Here is a 19,492-nt window from a genome sequence, read left to right on the forward strand (position 1 = left end):
ATGGGAAAAGGGAGAGCGTGTGGAGGGGGGAAGTGAATATGGAATTGTTTAAGAAAACCACTAAAACTTCTGAAACTAAATATCCATCTTTACCATAGAGGAAGTCCATGCTCATACCCATCTTAATTATGAGGCGAGTTAGTTTAACTTTCATTTACATTACAGGATAAAATCTGAAGCTTCAACAAGAACCTCTCCTCGAACTTGGAGAATAAGTATATGTTAAACTGATACATCAGCTTGTTCTTTTTGAATAATCTTGTTACTGATACGGCGGATACCAAATTTGCTTGTCGAAAATGTGTTAGAAAGTAAATTAATTCTTTCTTAGATGAATACACATTTGTCATATGGAAACCTTTGCACGAACCCAATTGCAAACTCAATAAAAGTCCTCCACAATTATGTGTAGTTACATCACTGAAAAAAAAAGTGGATCTACAATAACATTAAAAATGCATACTCTTTCCCTCCCTCACTGTCCTGGAATGCATGAAGGCCTCCTTACCGTTCTTTCTGGTCAATTTGAGCAGCTTGGACCAAACACCCATTTTCTTACTCCCCCCGCGGTTTTCATTGACTTCCCTATCTGTGTTTCGGCTTCCTGAAGCAAAGGCAATGGAGTTACTCTTCTTCAATCCATAATTGAAACTAACCATGGAAGAGGCAGAATCCACCACGCTAGAAGCATGGCGACGATGGTGATGGTGATTGTGAGACATATAATAAGAAAAAGGTTGAGAAGGAGAAGGAAGAGGATAAGTTGGATTGTTTATGTCATAGAGCTTCAAAAGTTTGTCTCTTAAGCAAAAGGGACAAACACCTTGTAATTGCTTGTTATCAGGGTGGTACTTGCATCCTCCTCCTCTTGCTGCTTCTAACTTCATATCTGATCCAATGCTACTTCTTTCTCTTTGCCTCTTCTCAATTTATAGATTCATTATTCGCAGTTGCAATGCATAGAAAATTCACCAGTACTACTTTCCTCGAAGTTTCTTCTTAATTACCGCCACGAATGACAGTGAATCAACTTCTATGACTCCGTCCAATATAATCCCATTTCTTATGTTCCTTTTTCCATTAAATGATTTTTTTACGCAATCTTTAAAAGGAAATGACATAAATCAATTTAAGAAAATTGTACGTGTGATCACATACAATTATTATGAATAAATAAATAGTGGTCAAAATCATGTACTTCACGACCCTGTTTGTATAAGAAACAAACAGAACTTCCTTTTCACAGTGACAATACTTCAACAACGTGGATTTTGAGAAAAGAAAAAAATCTCTCCATTTAAAGGAGGAAGTTATTATGGGCAGCATATATAATTTTCAATTTGGACATCCACTAATTGTAATCAATTCACAAAAAAATCAGAACTGAACACATTCTTTTTGTTTGATTTTGTCTCTATGGGTTTAAATCCAACTAAATTAATAAAATCAGTTATCTTTGATTCCGAGATTTATTTTGTAATTTAAGGCTTGTTGACTTGGTACTTCATTGGAATAAATTACAAATTAATAAACAAATATGTTGTAATTAAGGAATATGATTATTGTATATATACACATATTTCTGATTTTCAGTCTAGTTTTATTATTTATTAAATTAAGGATGTGATTGTAATATATATTTATGACAGATTATGTATTATTAAGAAATAAATCTTCTATAAATTAAGACACAAATCTGCTGCTAATATGCATATATCTATATATTAAGACACTGTATTAGAGTAAATCAGTTAAATATCTTATATTTCTTTTATTTTTACCTTAAAATGCACAATAAGATATCTTTTTTTATTATTTGAACTAATCAACTTGAATTTTAAGTCTGCTTGATTCAAACTGCTATCATAATTATTCAAATTATTCAAAAATTATGAAATCAAATTAATTTATTCAAAATATTCAAATTATTTGTCATAAAAAAAAGACTAGATCAAACTGCTATCATAATTTTCTTTTAATTATAATTTGATTTTTTTTTATATGTGAATGACATTTTACCTTCGCACTTAAGGAAAGTGGTTTTCCTAAAAAGAAATATGCACACATTTGTAATTGAATACTGTATTAAGTTTGACGTTAATGCATATGTAACCAAAAGGTTAATGAATTAGAAAATAAAGCATTTCAATGGTTGAGAAATCAAATAACATAATGTAAAGAATGTTTCTTTCATAAAAAAAACAAAAGATGTGGAAAAAGCAGCAAAATCAAAGGTGTGTCCTTTGACTCGGAGAAAAATATGTAGCAAGTCAAGGTTGCACGTGAGGCTATTAAATTAATTATTTTTAGGTTTCGTAGAACAAAAAAAATTAGGAGAAAGAAAGAAAAAATTGTTATTTTATTATTATATATGAATAGTGTTGTTGGATTATTACGGTGATTGATAGGTATACAAGGAAACTTCTCTGAACATAGCCCAATACAATGTTTTTCGTTTTTTGAAGTGGTCATAAGAGAAGAAAACAAAAGAGGTTCAAGTTCACGTAAAAGTCTATATTTTGTATGAATGCATCAAATTTGGTAATACGGGTTCCATTTTGAATGTCTAAATGTATAATAACATTATAATTTAAAACGTATGAACTTTTACAAATTTAAATTTATTAAGTAATTGCAATTAAACAATTGAAAACTAAATGGCATGGCCAAACCCATTTTATCTTCTACAATTTTGAAAATTTGTCATTACATAGAAAATTGAGTTTTTAAGAATAGATAATATGTTCTAAATAATAAGACTATGTTATTTTAATATTAAAAAATCAAAAGGTATAAATAGAAATTTGATTAAAAGTTTCGTTACTTAAAACACACAATCTCTCTAAAGATAGTTCTATGAACTTCTTTGTCCTCTCTCTTCGAGTTCTAACCATAGAATCATTTTCTTGATGATTACGAAGTGCATGTGATCACGACAACGAGGTCTTTACTTCCATTCGGTCAATTTTCTGAAAAGAAAAAGTTAGTTTCTATTCTTTTCTTAAGCTGCATTTTCTTTAATGCATGTGAGGAATAGCTTGTCGCATGCTTCTTCTTGGCTTTCTAGTTGATTCTCTACTGACCAGTGGTTCTAACTGTGTATCCTAATTATAATTTTGTTATTTGTAGGTATAGATAGAGTATTCTGAGCTAAGGGGGTGATTATCTGTATCTTAGAGTTGTTGAAGCTTCCTACCATGTAAGGGAAGCTATATATTTGCTTTTCTAAGTCTTTAATAAATTTGTTTGGATGTGTTTTAATATGATTGCTTGAAATTGGTAAAATTTAATGTTATCTATTACTAGTATAGTCTTTATGTAAATATTGATTAATTGTATTTGTTTTGATAACTTGAGATGATGTATTGAGGTTATAATTAGTGAAATATGTTGTTGTATCTTGAGGTAGTCAATAGGTTGAGTTTTAGGATAATTTTCAGTCCATTTTTGGAGGTTTTTACAGGTGAAAATCTAAAGGAGTTATTTTGTAATGAAACTGAAAGTTTGAGGTCTGTTTTTGAGTCAATTATAACATGTTTAAACACTTAGTTTGCTGATTTCTGGTTTATAACATGTAGAATTGAATATATGAGTTTTTGAGTGGTTGGGTTGATCTAATGCTTCTTCTTCTTTTACCAAATGAGCAAATAGGTACTCATTTTCAGTCATAAACATATTTTTGCATCAATTCTAGTGTCAAGGATACTAATTTAGTCTTTTGGATAGGTCTGAGGTGCATTAAAATTAGAAAAAATAATTGTTGTTATCTCGTACAACGCTGAGCGACCCTATGTGGTGTAGATCACTGTTAAAACTGAGAGTCACTAAGCTTCATGATGTTGAGTGCCACCTTAGGTGCTGTGCCATGAAGTCAATGAGGTCTCTGACTTTTGGGAATTGAGTGATGGAATTGAGCGTTGATTGTCACTTTTCCACTACAGGTCTGGACCTCTTTTTCCCTTAATTTGTTGGGCGAGAGTTCCTCTCGTTCGGCGTCTTATCTCTTTGGTGGGCATCCAGTTTCTAGTTATTTATGTGGTTTTCCATGCTTTCTTTCGTGGTTGCTTTGATCTGATTATTAGGATGTTATGAGTATATTTTGAGGTTTATGAATATTTATGAATGATAATGATGAAAGTGTATTTGATTTTAGTATGTGGTGAAAGGAATTCCATGGAGAAGATCTTTGTGTGATGCTTATGTGTAATGTATTGTTGTAGGGGCTCCGAAATTAGAGAATGTTGTAGGGGCTCCGAAATCAGAGAATGTTTCTTACACTCCAATATCCATCCAACCTCAAGTTGAGAGGGGTGGTTATGTCATGAGGAGTAGCATGAGATCTTTAGCCTAGAGTCAGTTTGGCCATAGGTATTTGCATATTAAGCTTGTATGGTAGTTAGGGTGGTGTGTTGTTTCACCGCGCATGCACAAGTTCCCTAAGAGTTTGACACCAATATGATCAAGTCTAGAGTCTAATTATGTATTTAGGTATTTGATGGTTTTGAGAATGAAATTGTTAGATTATTGACTTGATTGAATTACATATTTGTTTCTTTTATAAATTAGCTTACATTGTTGCTTGTTTGATTCTTTCTCTTTTGTAATAATCACCTGATTAGTGTGAGTAGAGGAAGATATTTCAGTTGAGTAAGTGTTAGGTGATGAGGATGTTGATGCTTAGATAATTAGAGTAGTATTGGTTTAATTTATGCTGTTTTGAAGAACCTTTAGTTTATGTTTATATAATCTTAGAAATAGAATATCTTGTATATAAAGTTTAAATTATGGTTATATTTAAGGTAATTATAATCATATTTTATATGTTTCCTTTTAGCTTAACCGATCATGTTTATTAAATATGTGATAATTCCATAATAGTGTTAAAACTATAAATTTGGGATGTTACAATTTGGTGTTAAAGTAGTTCTTCCTTAGAAAACCTATAGGTTATGAGTATACTAAGTTTTTGTAGTGTACTCTTAATTATGTTTAGTTAAGATTTCAGTTTATTTGAGTAAACTGATGGCTTTTTTCTGTGTGAGCAGAGTATGTCACCTAGGCCTCCTCCTCCTCCACCCACGAATCTGAATCTGCCCAATTTGGTTAGGATGATGAAATCCTTTGTGGTAGTAATGCAGTAGAATGCTTCATTGGTTCAAGAAAACAATGTAGCTTTGCAACAATTGGAGTCATGATCAAAGATTATCCTTCTAGTAAGAGTTGTGACTCAACTACAGTAGTCAGTGCAACCACAATAGAGTAGGGTGGAAGACCCTAGGCTTCGGGTAAAGTATACACTATGTCAGGGATAGAGGCATCCATTTTAGGTAATCTTATAGTAGAAAGTTGTCTTATATTTGGTATAAGCTTATCTGTGTTATTTGATTATGGAGAGATACACTCTTTTGTATCAAACATGTGTGTGTGTAAGAGTTGAGTTTGCCTATAAAAGAGCTGTAGTACGACCTTGTGGTATCTACTTTAGCTTCTAATTTAGTTAAGACTTTTTATCTTTGTGCAGGATGTCCAATGGTTGTTGAAGGGTGTAAGTTCAAAGTGAATCTTAGTTGCTTACCCCTACAAGGTTTGGATGTAATCTTAGAGATGGATAGGTTATCTAGTAATCATATTCTTATTGATTACAATAAGAAAAAGTTGTAGTGAAGACGAACCAAAGTTCTTGTCGTCTAGCTAGGTGTGTCATGAAGCAAAGTAGGGATTTTGTTGCTTTATTATCTCAACTCATTTGGATGTTGAGCAAAGTGGAGGGAGTTTGGTTATACCGGTGGTGAGTGAGTCTGTTGATGTTTTTCCCGAGGAAGTACCAGGATTACCTCCTCAGAAAGAGGTGGAGTTCTCTATTGATCTGGTACCAGAAGTGGGGCCAATGTCGAGTTCCTTATAGGATGACTCTAGTTGAGTTGGTGGAGTTAAAGAAACATGTTGATGAGTTGTTTGAGAAACAATTTATCAATTCGAGCGTTTCACGTAGAGAGCACCGGTGTTGCTAATGAAGAAGAAGGATGAAAGCTCTAGGCTATGTGTGAATTACAAACAATTGAACAAGCTAACAATCAAGAATAAGTATCTCTTGTCAAGAATAGACGACTTGATGGATCAGTTGCACGGAGTGGTGGTGTTTTCTAAGATAGATCTACGGTGGGGATATCACCAGGTTTTGGTAAAGGCAGGAGATGTGCAAATAGATATGGCATTACGAGTATGTTGTTATGCCTTTTGGTGTAACTAATTAACACTCCATCTTTATTCATGGATTATATGAACAAGATCTTTCGACCTTTTGTAGATAAGTTTGTTGTAGCCTTTATAAACGATATTCTTATCTATTACAGAACTCAGGAGGATGTTTTTCCTATACCTTCATATATATTAAATTTCCAATTATATTCCTTTTGAAATTAATAAAAAAAAATATTTTTTATTATGTAATTCATAAATATTTCGAATTAGACAATTCATAATACGAATTTGAAAGACAATTTGAAAGACAATTTGAAATGCAAATTATATTTCAAATTGTACAATCCGTAATACAAATTAAATTTCAGTTTGTACAATTTGTAATGCAAATTTATATTCCAAATTTTACCATCATAATGTAAATTCGAAAAACAATTTAGATTGCAAATTACATTACATTTGTATAATTTATAATACAAATTTAAATTCTAAACTGTACAATATGTAATACAAATTTGGAAAAAAGAAAACTTGATATGAAAATACGTTCATAATGTAAATTTACATGTGATTATACAATTCGTACTATAAATTTACATTACACATTGTATAATCTGTAAATTTGTAAGTGAACATGGATGTGCAAATTATTTAATAAAGGATATATAAGTTATTTTATCACGATTATGACATTCAGAAAGAAAACATGAAGGTGCAGGAATAAATCCCACTAAATGTCAGAAACTTCATATGTTATTGGGTCATTATGGTGGTTATTGCTTCCTTCACCCCCATAAATTTCTTACTACACCCCATCATTTATTTTAATTCCATATCTATCTTTCTGTGTTTTATTTGAACACTAATGTATCTATATTATGGTGCGAGGTCTCTCGTCGAGGTCAAATGAGGTGGTAAGTGAGCACGTTATGATATGTTACCGGAAAATAGATTTCCAAAAATGGAAGAAAGGAAAATAGATTTCCAAAAATGGAAGAAAGAGGACGCATACAGTTGCCTCAAGCATCAAGGCACACTACCTGGATAATAACAGCCGCACCAGGAACATGAAGGTAGGTGAAAAGTTAGGGCTAAATGAAACAATAAAGATTATTATTGGAATTTCACATTATCGATGGAGTGGAAGAAGAAATTTGAGGGGTGCAGGAAGCAATTCTCTTCAGAGGTCTGCTTTTCTAGAATCATAAAGAGGATGGGCCTAATGGGCTCATCGAATTGCACACTGCAACTCTATCATCCTGGAACAAAAACCTTTCTTGAAATGACACACACTGTGTATATTTAAATTACATTTTTATAAAACAGGAGTTTGATATTTAACTGGACCCACAACTTTTCTTTCTATATTAAACCTAAATAGATGCAATGAGGAATATATGGAGAAAAGTTTTACTGGGAGAGAAAATATAAGAATAAAATGTGAAATGAAAGATGTTGGAGTTATTTTGTATTTTAATGGTATAAGGTAAACGAGTGAATATTGTAAAGGTAATAGTACAGCAGATTTTGGCAGGAATATGAAGATTGGAAATTGTCAGTGGTATTGTAAAGTACATTTCAGTGTCCATCGTGAAAGGGTGGTGGGAATGGATTATGTTCACACAATATGTTATAAGAGAAGGACACAAATTAATTCTACAAGGACTCCGTATCTCTATTATTACAACTTTTATTCTACTATATCACTTTTTCCATATTTTTACAACTTTTATTCTAGTATAAGACTTTTATAAAACTCTTTTTTTATCAACATTTTACTTAGTTATTGTGAAAATTGTATTTTTTTAATGTAAATATTTTATTTTATTTATATGATGTTAGCATACTTTTATATTAATATCGTATAAAACTCAAATTTTATTAGATTTAGATATATGATTAAGATTCACATACATTTTTTTTTAATTTTAAATAAAATAATTTTTTATTACCTAAATGTATATCATATATTGACATAACTTTCTGAAGTTCACATTCTTTAAGTGTTTATACCAATTTTGATATATTACGTTTTTTGACAAATGAATATAAAAAATTTAAATTTAGGTGTGTCGTTCTCCTACTTTTATTATCGACCAGTTTCACTACTTATCACCACTACTATTTCATATCAGTTTTCTCTGTCATTGTCATATATTTTTCAAGTCACCTTTTCTTAAAAAAACATAAATGTTTGTGTAGAAAATGCTATTTATGATCGATTCAGCTTCTTGATTTTACAGTAATGATAAAAATGCTATTATTATATACACAGTCATTCTTTTTACAGTCAAAAACTGCAAAAACTTTCCATAAATTAAGAAACTATCTCCTCTCCTGAGTTGATGATAGTTAATTCTACCTACTAAATTAGTTAATATAAAGAGAAAAAAGGTAGGAATTTGCCAATCCCAATGGGAGTTGAAAAGTATTGGGTGGATGCAAAAGTGATTCTTGCTTTGTATTCTTTCAATTTCAGTTTGATAATGTGTCTCATGAAATGTAATGTTAAGATGTGACATAAGAGAGAGTGAATGTAATTGTGGGGTCTATCTCATACTTCCCACCAACCATCTCCACCTTCTATCTCCACTCACCTACCATTCTTCGACTTACAAATATCAATGGCTAGGGTTTGGAAAAATCTGCTACTCCTTCTCGTCTTCCTTAAATATCTTATATTTATTCATGTGTGAATTTAATATTAAAATTATAAATTATAATATAATTTTATAATTATATACAAAGAGGTAGTAAATTGTTATCTTATACATAATTACACTAACTACATCGTGAGTGTAATGATTCATGTAGATATATGTTGTAACTTGTTAAAATAACACCAAAAGATGATCACACAAACGTTGAAGAACGGGTAAGTTTAATACTTGTGCGTCACCACTTCCAGAACTTCCACAAAAAAATTCAAGGAAGCAAAATTATAATTTTTATATAAAAATTATTTTCTTTATTAGAAAAAGTTTTCATTTCTCTTTAAATTTCCTTTGCTCAAACTTTAGAATTTTTTTGGTTGTTGTCCAAACATATACACCACCTTGTATTATTGATAATTTTTAAAATTTAAATATTAACGAGCATCAATAATAAAATATTGAAGTTGAAAATTTAAATTAATCATCTCTTATATTAAAATTCATAGATATTATCTATCTACAAATGTATAAATTTTATCAATATCATTCTCAGTAAAACTTAGAATTAATAACTTCATTGTTAGGTCATTAAATCTACAATTCTTATAATTTTTTTATCAATTGTAACGAATAATATTTCAACTCTCAAATAATACTCTATTTAATATGATATTTTTTAATGACGAAAGTGTCCTTGTCTTATTACATAAGAAGTCCCAAATTTAGACACTTCAGGATCATGTTTTTTAAATTCATTATATGTAACTCTAGAAACTTTAGAGAGTTGTTTTTCATTTTTTTTCAATTCTTGAATTCTTATGAGTTTCTCAAGTTTAATTGACGTAGATGTATTTTATTCATCTTCAAGTCTTTCTTTTGAAAAAATAATTAAATTTTTTACTCTTTATCATAATTTGTCTAATATAAATTTATCACCCCTCACCTATTTAGAAAAGGATAAATTTATCAACACTCCAAATTAAATCTCAAAACCAATATTCAATGTTTCAAAAAAATTAACAACTTATAAATGATTATTTTCCTTTACCTTAGAAAGTAGATTCCTAATATTGTTCTTTCCTTACACAACTTCAAATCCTAAAATAGCTCTATGTACACAAAGAAATGGAAGAAGAAAAGCCACGTACAAGAGAAAAACATATTGCTTAAAGAAAAAGGTAGAAAATGAACTTGCTCAGAAAAAGAAAGTGTTTAATACAAAATGTTTCTTTGCATTTCAATTTCACTGTGGTGCAATTTGATTTAGGAAATGATGAGATATTGAAGGTGAAAATTGAGATAGAAATGAAATGTGAGCAATCTAGATATATTTTATTGTCTTTAGTCATTGTGTTAGTGTGAAATCATGAGTGACTAAACACCTTGTTTTAAGATATTAAAATAGTTATCCAACTTACATAATTTATCTTCTCTATTATATCAAAGTTCAAAAGACCTTTTACTTTAGTTTTAAGCATGTTCTTAAATAATTTAGTATAAAACAAAATTTAATAAGCATTAAGATTTTGTCAAACTCAATAACTTCATTTCTCCTAACAAGCACAAGCATGTTGTTGTCATAATTTTTTTTAGTCAAACAAATATAAGTATATAGCTTTATATTACTAAACAAACATAAACATCTTTCTTTTTACACTTTGTTTGATAAGTTTTTACTATGATAGACCAAGTTGATATATAGACTAAACATTTATAGTACATATTAAAAAATTATACATGATTATTCTTGAGTTCAAGGAATGTTCATCTCTTTGTTTCTTTCAAGAATATCTCACAATAAAGTCTTCACATCAAGATTTATGGTAGAACATGTATATTCTTGAGCAAGTTATCCAATTGTGTCAAGCCTTGTACTTTACTTAAAGGTGGAAAGAAACTACCTTTGAATCATGATGTGTATAAGAGGAGTTATCTAAAGAAGTCACACATTTAATATTGCATGGGGTGAATTTAATGCATCTACATGCTTGAACACGGAAACACCCAAGACAAAGAAGATGAAGGGTGCAAAATCTCACAACAAATCCAAAATGATTTAGAATGACTCTTTTCTTCTCAACTATACATATAGAAGATCTCATGAAGAAGAAAGATTGACAAAACTCTTACGACATGAGTGGAAATAACATCTTGTAGTAAGCAATCCTTAACCTTCGTTTTGGAAGAAAGAACAATGTTTGTGTTCATAGTTATATGAAAGATTGTCCTTAAACTTGTATTCATCTCAAGACATTAATTCTAATTTAGTGAACAAAACCCTTGATCATTTAGATCTTAACCTTTTTTTTGGTTGGGTCCTAACAATGCTCGAGCTTAGCCAGAAATGATCGTGTCTAAAGATAAATTATGGTGTGACCATGATTGAATTTGTAAAAAAATAAAAACTTGTAGTTTAACTAAAAGTACAAGTCAAAGTAATATTTTGTAACTTGTAGTGTTAGCCTCCATTAGTGAAACATTTATTTTTATTGATAAAAAATGGACATAATCCTAGTTTGTTAAACAAACTAGTATAAATAATTATAAATCGCTCTAATCTATTCATTTTTTTAGTTGTATGTTATTAATCTCATCTAATTGAAGAAGGCGATTTTACAAAAATAAGTTTTTAGGTAGCAATTTTGACAATATGTTTGTCTAGTTGAAGTTGCATGAGTTTTGTCAAATAAATATTTTAAAAAAAATAACTTGATACATTTATCTAGCTTAAACTTTATAGGTTTAAGTGTGTTATGTTGTTTTAAATTTTTTAAATCTTAAATACAATATTCAACCTTTTTATTGTATATTTGACGTGTTTTTACATTCGTCTTTCCAATATTATTTTATTAGTTAATTACTTTTTTTTTACCTTATTGTTAATACTTATTTGGCTTAAGTAGCTAGGTATTTAATCATTAAAAAGATAAGTCAAAATCAATTTTATAGATCGTTAAATTAAGTGCATAATTGAACTTAAACTGATGACATGAATAAGAGGGAATTATTGAGAAATGGATATAGAAATTAATCTCTAGGTCTTTTATGATTTAAATATTTATCTTTATTTTTTTTGTTATTTCTAAATTTTGAGTTATATAAATATTTTTTCCTCTTATAAACTAAAACTCAATTTTTATTATAAATAATCCAAAAATGTCTTAATTATGTAAAATAATCTATTAAAAAAGAATGATGTAAAATATTTTTTGCGATTCACTTTATTGATCTTTTCCTTAAATTAAAAAAATAAAAATAAATTATACGTATATATGGATACATACTATTAAAGAAGACACTAGGGACTGTGTATGAGTTTGACAATCTCTTTTCCCCCTTCTTTTTCATTTTTAAAGTACAATTCATCATTATGTTCATTCTCATCTTATACTCAAGAAACAAAAATGTTTTATCTCATTTTTATCTCTATAAAAAATACATCATTCTTTTACAGTTTCAAATATTAATTAATTTTTTTTAATAAAAGTAAAACTCACAACAAATATAAATATGAAGAGGCTTATTATCCATACCAAATTTAAAAGACTGGACATTACAATGTCTATACTAATATTCATTTAATGTGAAATTTTCAGTCAAAATTAAAATACCTGAAAATAAGTTAAATTGTTATTTCTAATTAAATTCCAAAATTAAAATGCCTAAAAATGAGTTAATTTGTTATTTCTAATTACTAGTTGTTTTACTTAATTGCTCCAATAATAATTTTGAAAATTTGAATTCTGTTAAATTGTTAATATTATATTGTTATTGTGTCTTCAAAACATACTCATTTTAATATTTTAAAATACATTAAATAAATTATTAATATACCAAAACCAGTATATTTTATAGGCTTTATAGGCAGCACACAAGGAATAACACAAAAAAATAAATAAATAAAAAGAAGCTAGACTATAATTTTAAAACAATCAAAGTGATTGGAGCAAGTATGCAATTAAGGCATAATATCTTGCAAGATGAAGCTATCACAGTATAGACTTTAGTGGCTATCAATGGGTCCCAAAATTTACCCATTTTTTAAGTATTGGGCCCACTTGTCCCTATCTTCCAGCTGACAGCTACTTTCTTTATGGGCCTTACCTAAAAGAGCAACCTTTATGACCTTCACCATCAATTTTCTTATCAGATCATCACACTCACTAATTCTAATTTTATTTTAATTCTATTCTACAATATTATAATAAATTACAATTGTACATATCAAGTTTTCTTATTTTTTTTATATTTAAAATTTCATTATAAAAATACATTACATAATATTTTTCAACAATTAAACATGTTAGTATATATAATAATAAGTGTTTCTAATAATAACATCTAATAAGAAATTGTATCATTATATAAAGAAAACTTTCAATTAAATTGACATACCAGTCTATGTCCATCATTCATAATACAAAGTGTGAGATTAAACTAAAAATCATCAAAATGACAGACCTATATCGAAAGGTAAATTGAGGTGTATTTTTTTGTTAGTTTTTTAAATATTTATTTTTTAATTAATTAAGCAATTTTCTTTTACTTTTTTTTATGTATCTGACTTAATTTTTAAAAACAGACCACACTTCTTAAACAAGTGATTTTTCAAAAATAACATTATAAAAAATACCGGTTTCAATTTCAAACAAACTAACCATATATCTATGTCTAAAGCTTCAAGCAATTATAAAATAATATTTTTATTTAAAGTTTTCAGTTTTAGTAAAATGACTGAAATATTTTTCTTTCATTTTTGTTTAAAATAAAAACATTCAATAAAAGGTGTTTAATCAAGGAGTATAAATATTGAAAAAAGAGATATGAATGTATGGGCCAAGACTGGGCCCATTCTCAGAATCCTGCAGTCTGTTTCAACCTAGGACGTCATCACGCACTAACTTTTGAAAAGTTTATGCTATATTTGAAATGTTTAATAAAAGTCCAAAAATAAATTAATAACAAAAAAACATGTTCAGATAAGGTCTAGGTTACTGTTGGCTCCAGGACTAAGCTCTCAAACACAGAAACAGAGCTATAACTAGAATCATGGCAGCAAAATTTGAAAAGAAAATAAAAACTTTTCATAAACTTTACTTCACCTTTCTCTGATCTTCAAAATGAATCAGAAATTACATTTTAGGGTTGGGGTTTTAGCATTTTTATGGAAGAAAAAGGGAAGAATTGATGGCGAAGGTACCAACCAGATCGGTTTTGTTTTTGACACACTTGACCACATTGCACAGATCGAGGAAGTGCGTCATTTTATGAATAGGTTAGTGTTTTTTGTTTGCTAAGTTTTTTATGTTTTGTTCTGTATTCTTCCTCTGAACCAAACATGTGCATACTATTACTATGTGTCGGCAGGTTTCGTGACCACAATTTTGTTCTCTGTTCACTTCAGAATTTGTTCAAACCCTTTGATTTATTTTTTATTCCACACTCAGATGGTGACAACTACTGGGTATGATTTATCAATCCAATAAACTATGCAAGGAAATCTGTTGAGAGAGCACAAAATCTAGTATTTAATTCTTATTCCAATATCAAACTATTTTTCTGTTTTTTTTTACTATTTTTTTCAGACATATATTACATCGCAGTTCATACTCTGCCAAACATTTAAATATTGTTCATACGATTTATGGTTGTTTTTTATTCGACAGAAATTGAAACACGCAACTGAGATGTCACAACTAATTATTGATATTTGTAATCAGTTTTCTTATTTCTTAAATAAAATATTCACTTTTGGTTATGTGAATTAAACCACCGACTTTGTTTGTCAGTTTTCATTTTCCATCGTTAACCTTTAGTGAAAAGTTCTCAGATACTTCAAAATTAATATTTTTATGCTCACACGTTACAATGACTATTCCTGTAAAAGAAGAAACTGTTAGATTTGTTCTATATGTAAAAGCTAGTAGATTAACTATAATTACAGTATTATGAAGTAGCTTAGTAAGAAATTATAGAGTTACGAAATTAATACCTGATTAATAAATTATTAGTAAAAATGAGAAAATAAAAGAGCTTAAAATGAAGTGAGAAGCAGATGAAGAAAATATAGAGAAGAAAAATAAGGGAAGAAAGGGACGTAAGTGAAATTTAATGGATAAGGGTTTTGATTATTTTCTAATTTAGCTTAATTAGTGCATTATCTCTTGTGCATTGCATTGTTTTTCAACAATAATGGCAGTTCCTGTAACATAAAAAGGATATTACGCTCTTAATTAAAAAAATCTCCTCCACACAAACAAAAAGATAATGCCAAGTCTTTTTCACACATCATTTCTATTCAAAATAAACACGTGTTTCGATTACATGGATTTCAATTTACAAGTGTAATTAAAATGGTAAGATAAGAATGAGTTTCACAATTTTTTTAAATGTGAAAAAAAAAACTACATCAGAAACTATTCACAAATACAAATATGATACATTTATTGGCTTTGGTAATATTTCTTTTTAAAAAATTGTACGAAATTATCGCAGATCATGAAACTTGATTATATTTTTTCATGATCACTACTTTTTTATTATACTTATAATTAAAATGATTTATTATAGTAAACTATTATGTTTGCCTGTAATACGCTCTGAATTTTTAATTTCTTTATATGATAGTTTATATAATAAAATTATATTTTAATTAATTTATAAAAGTATATATATCATAAATTAATGGGTTAAATATGTTTTTAGTCCTTAAACTATTGGTCGTTTCTGGTTTTAGTCACTCTTTCAAAATAAGGTACAACTTGGTCTTATTCTTTTCGAAACTTTGGTTTTAGTCCTCGAAAACTAACGCCGTTAAAAATGTGCTGATGTGTCTAACGTCTCTGTCCACGTGTAATTGTTTTTTTGCTGACATGTGGACAAAGACGTTAGACACATCAGCACATTTTTAACGATGTTAGTTTTCGAGGACTAAAACCAAAGTTTCGAAAAGAATGAGGATCAAATTGTACCTTATTTTAAAAGAGGGACTAAAACCAGAAACGACCAATAGTTTAGGGACTAAAAACTTATTTAACCCTAAATTAATTGAAATTTGAAGAGTTATTGTGAAAATAATTATACTTTTTTTATTATAAGTACTCTTGAAAAAAAAAATAGACATAGGCTAAAATTCTAATGTGTATTTGTGTGTTTATAGGTGAAAAATACAAAGAGATAAATTTAAGCCTTCATTACATCTAACAATTTTAATAATAGACATATGATAAATTCGACAGGGAAAGTTTAAAGTTCTCTCTAAAAATGATGCATATAAATAGTATTTGTAGAAAATTTGTTACAAACATAATCTATTCTAGGCTTTCGTAATGATTTAGTAAGTTCTAGTTAATTTCAATAATTATCAAACTTAGTTTTTATTTATTCAAATACAATATATTCTTGAATAAAATGAGAATAAATCTCAATGTGTTTAATTTTTTTTATGAAAGATAAAATTTGAACTAGTATGAAAACTATGTTGATTATCTCATATAAATATCATTTGAGTAATTTTTCTAAATTTTAATTATTTAAGCCAAATAAGTTCATTAGTTAAAATCATAATTCTATATTATACTTTCACACTAGATCTTACTATAGCATTATTTTGTAAATTTTTAGTGATTATAATAGTATTATTATTTATTAAAATTTGTATGATAAATAAATTTTAAAATAAAAGTAGAGGCTATGCTATTATTTAATTGAGACCTTCAAAACAAATCTACTTTGATAGTATATATACAATGAATTTTAATTAATGTATTGTAAAGTTTCCTAATATAGTATAAGAAATTTGTTTCTCATCCATTTTAAAAATATTTCTTTCATTAACTTACATTTTTTTAATAAACACATCTAAATGTTAAATAATAAAAATGAAAATATACATATATTAACATTCTATTATTATTATATACCAACCAATTTTAGGTCATAATAACCAATAAATTGTATCAATCATTAAAATCAGTAAGTAATTAATGTCAAATATTTATCAACGAATTTTAAATCATCACTGTTAGTGAATTTTAGGTAGTTGATAATTAATGATTGTTATTTACTAAGAAATTTTAGGTTATTAGTAATTAGTAACAGATTTCTAATTTATCAATGAAATTTTTTAACAAATATTTTATGAGATTTTTTTTACTATTATAATAAACTTGAAGTATTAATAAATTTTATTTGTTAGTAATTAGCATGCATCCGTGCTTGTGTGTGATGGCCAGAATTTGAAATTTATTTAACTATGTGTTTGACCTTTTTTATTTTCATATGTAATATTATATCTCTTCTTGTTGTACTTAATGTATATTCATGTTAAGCAAGTCGAATTAGGCACTTATATGATCCATCAAAACTATCTTGAAAATTCATCCTCATGTTTCTATGTTAAGTGGTATGTTACAACTACTTTGCAACAAATTGATCCTTGTACCTTTCAAAGATTTGCTTCTACTAACAAATGAATATTTTCTTGAATATTGAATTATCTTATATCTCTTAAATGATACTAGTTCTAATAAAAACATAATTGGTTTGACATTTTTTTTGCTTGAATTTTTCATGTCGTCCAAGTGACAATCCTTCTTCTTGTAGTGCTCAAACATACATCAATACTTGAATGAAGGAACTTATATAATATCGAATGTTGATTATAAAAAGTGTGTAGAGTCAAGGGTTATAACATCCCAGATTATATAGAAATATATAACATAGTAGGTCCATATTTTAATATAAAAGAACAGTTAGAGTAGACTTGCAGATAAGTTATTAAGATTACAGTCATCCAAAATAAGCCATGATTTAAAACTAAACACCTTAGAGTATTTCAAAATGATAGTACTTAATTAAGAAACTCCTAAACAACTAAGCTTCAACATCATCTCCCTCCAAAGCATGCTCTAGAGGTACCTCATTCACCTCTACTCACACCCAAGTGGATGACCATTGCAAAAGAAAAGCATACCCAAGCAAAACACAAACACAGAAACAAGGGTGAGCTAGGTATACAAAAATCATGTTATAACAATCATACACAATATGCAATTAAAGACAGATATACTAGACTACACAAACATAACTTGTTGCACTTGAATTTGACTCGTCCGGACTTAGAATGATTGTCGAGCTATGGCGGGTTATGCACTCATGGTGGCCTTTACTGCTTTGCAAAGCCATTGCCAATGGGTTTCACCTTACCACACTCACGAGGTTAGTCCGTTATCACTCACCTTGGGCCATATTGGAAGCACCAAAGACTAGGACCTCCTGCTACTCCTCACCACATGGATCAATCTCTCTACTTGAGAATAAAAGACCATTGGAGCGTCAAGAAAACCCTCAAGACTGAGCTACCATGCAAATCATTCTAAACACTAAGGGCACCACCATGAATCTTCTCCTTGAAGATCATGGAATTACGTCCAATAACATAGGGCACCACCATGTAACCTCTTTTTGAGATCCATGAAATTATGTCCAATAACATAAGGCACCACCATGTGACCTCCCTTTGAGATTCATGAAATTACGTCCATCAACCATACTGTCACTTTGAAACTTAACTCAAGACATGAACAACCAAATACCATAATATTATCACATTGAATCCAAATATATAACCTCACTGATCATAAAATATAATAGATACTTTTACACCATTCTAATAATCAAAACATAACTCAAAATCACTATCTCACTTCCTTTCAACAGTTTCAAAACACTAATATTTCACTATGCTTCTGCGAAAACCAGGTTACAACAACCTTCTACTCGAAATACTTCTAACATGAACCATTCCAACAGTCAAATGCATCCAATACAGTTTATTAACGTCACCTCACAGATTCACAGATTCAACACTTCAGCATATGCAATACATATCATTCCATCTACTCAAAACCTAACATGCAAACCAAGCAGCAAAAATAATACATAACTCAATATATACACATACATGCAACTAATTATAAAGAAGTATTTCTAACTCTCCTTACCTCAAGATATCACAGCTCAGCTCAAAGACTTGCCTCAACAGTACAGAACACCACATTGGTGATAGGAACAACTCTTAGAGCTAGAATAGAGTGGAAAAATGAAAAAGATGAAAGCACAAGACACATGCAACCAGAAAAGTTTTCGTGTGCTAGGGCTAAAACAGCGGAAAAACGTAAAACAACTTACCAGTCAGAATGAAGAAACTGATTGGTCAAAACAAAGTCCTCTGCTCCGTGGACGCTTGAGCACCACCTGATCGGAAATCAAATGGCTCAAAAAAGAGAAATGGAAGAGAGAAGACAGAGGTATGGTAGAGAGAAGGTAAAGAAAAAGGAAGAACTGAGTTTTAGAGAGAAAATGGGGTTGGGTTAATGAATCAGGATGTGTCTGAAATGTGCTTTTAAAGGAACAATTTCTGGTTTCATTAACTTAATAACCTATTAACTTTCTAATTCATTTTCAGGTTCTTACAAGGGTGCATTTAAGATAATTTTTTTTAATTAAATACAATAAATATTAAGAACAATATTTAAATTGTTAAAATATTTATTCATGTATAAGTTTAATTCAGAAATATTTTAATAACATTAATTAACTGTCCATTATTTATGATTGTATAAATGAAATTTATG

General features: G+C 28.9%; 1 protein-coding gene across 1 annotated transcript; it reads right to left on the reverse strand.

Annotated features, from left to right (window-relative positions):
• Nucleotides 1-302: 302 nt before the first annotated feature.
• Nucleotides 303-1,003, reverse strand: LOC124829106 (uncharacterized). Its single transcript, XM_047302570.2, has one exon. The coding sequence runs from the start codon at nt 885-887 to the stop codon at nt 450-452; it is 438 nt and encodes a 145-aa protein (XP_047158526.2). The 5' UTR covers nt 888-1,003; the 3' UTR covers nt 303-449.
• Nucleotides 1,004-19,492: the final 18,489 nt, after the last annotated feature.

The sequence above is a fragment of the Vigna umbellata genome, chromosome 1 (assembly GCF_029865625.1).
Source record: "Vigna umbellata cultivar VRB3 chromosome 1, Vumbellata_1.0, whole genome shotgun sequence".
Classification (NCBI taxonomy): domain Eukaryota; kingdom Viridiplantae; phylum Streptophyta; class Magnoliopsida; order Fabales; family Fabaceae; genus Vigna; species Vigna umbellata.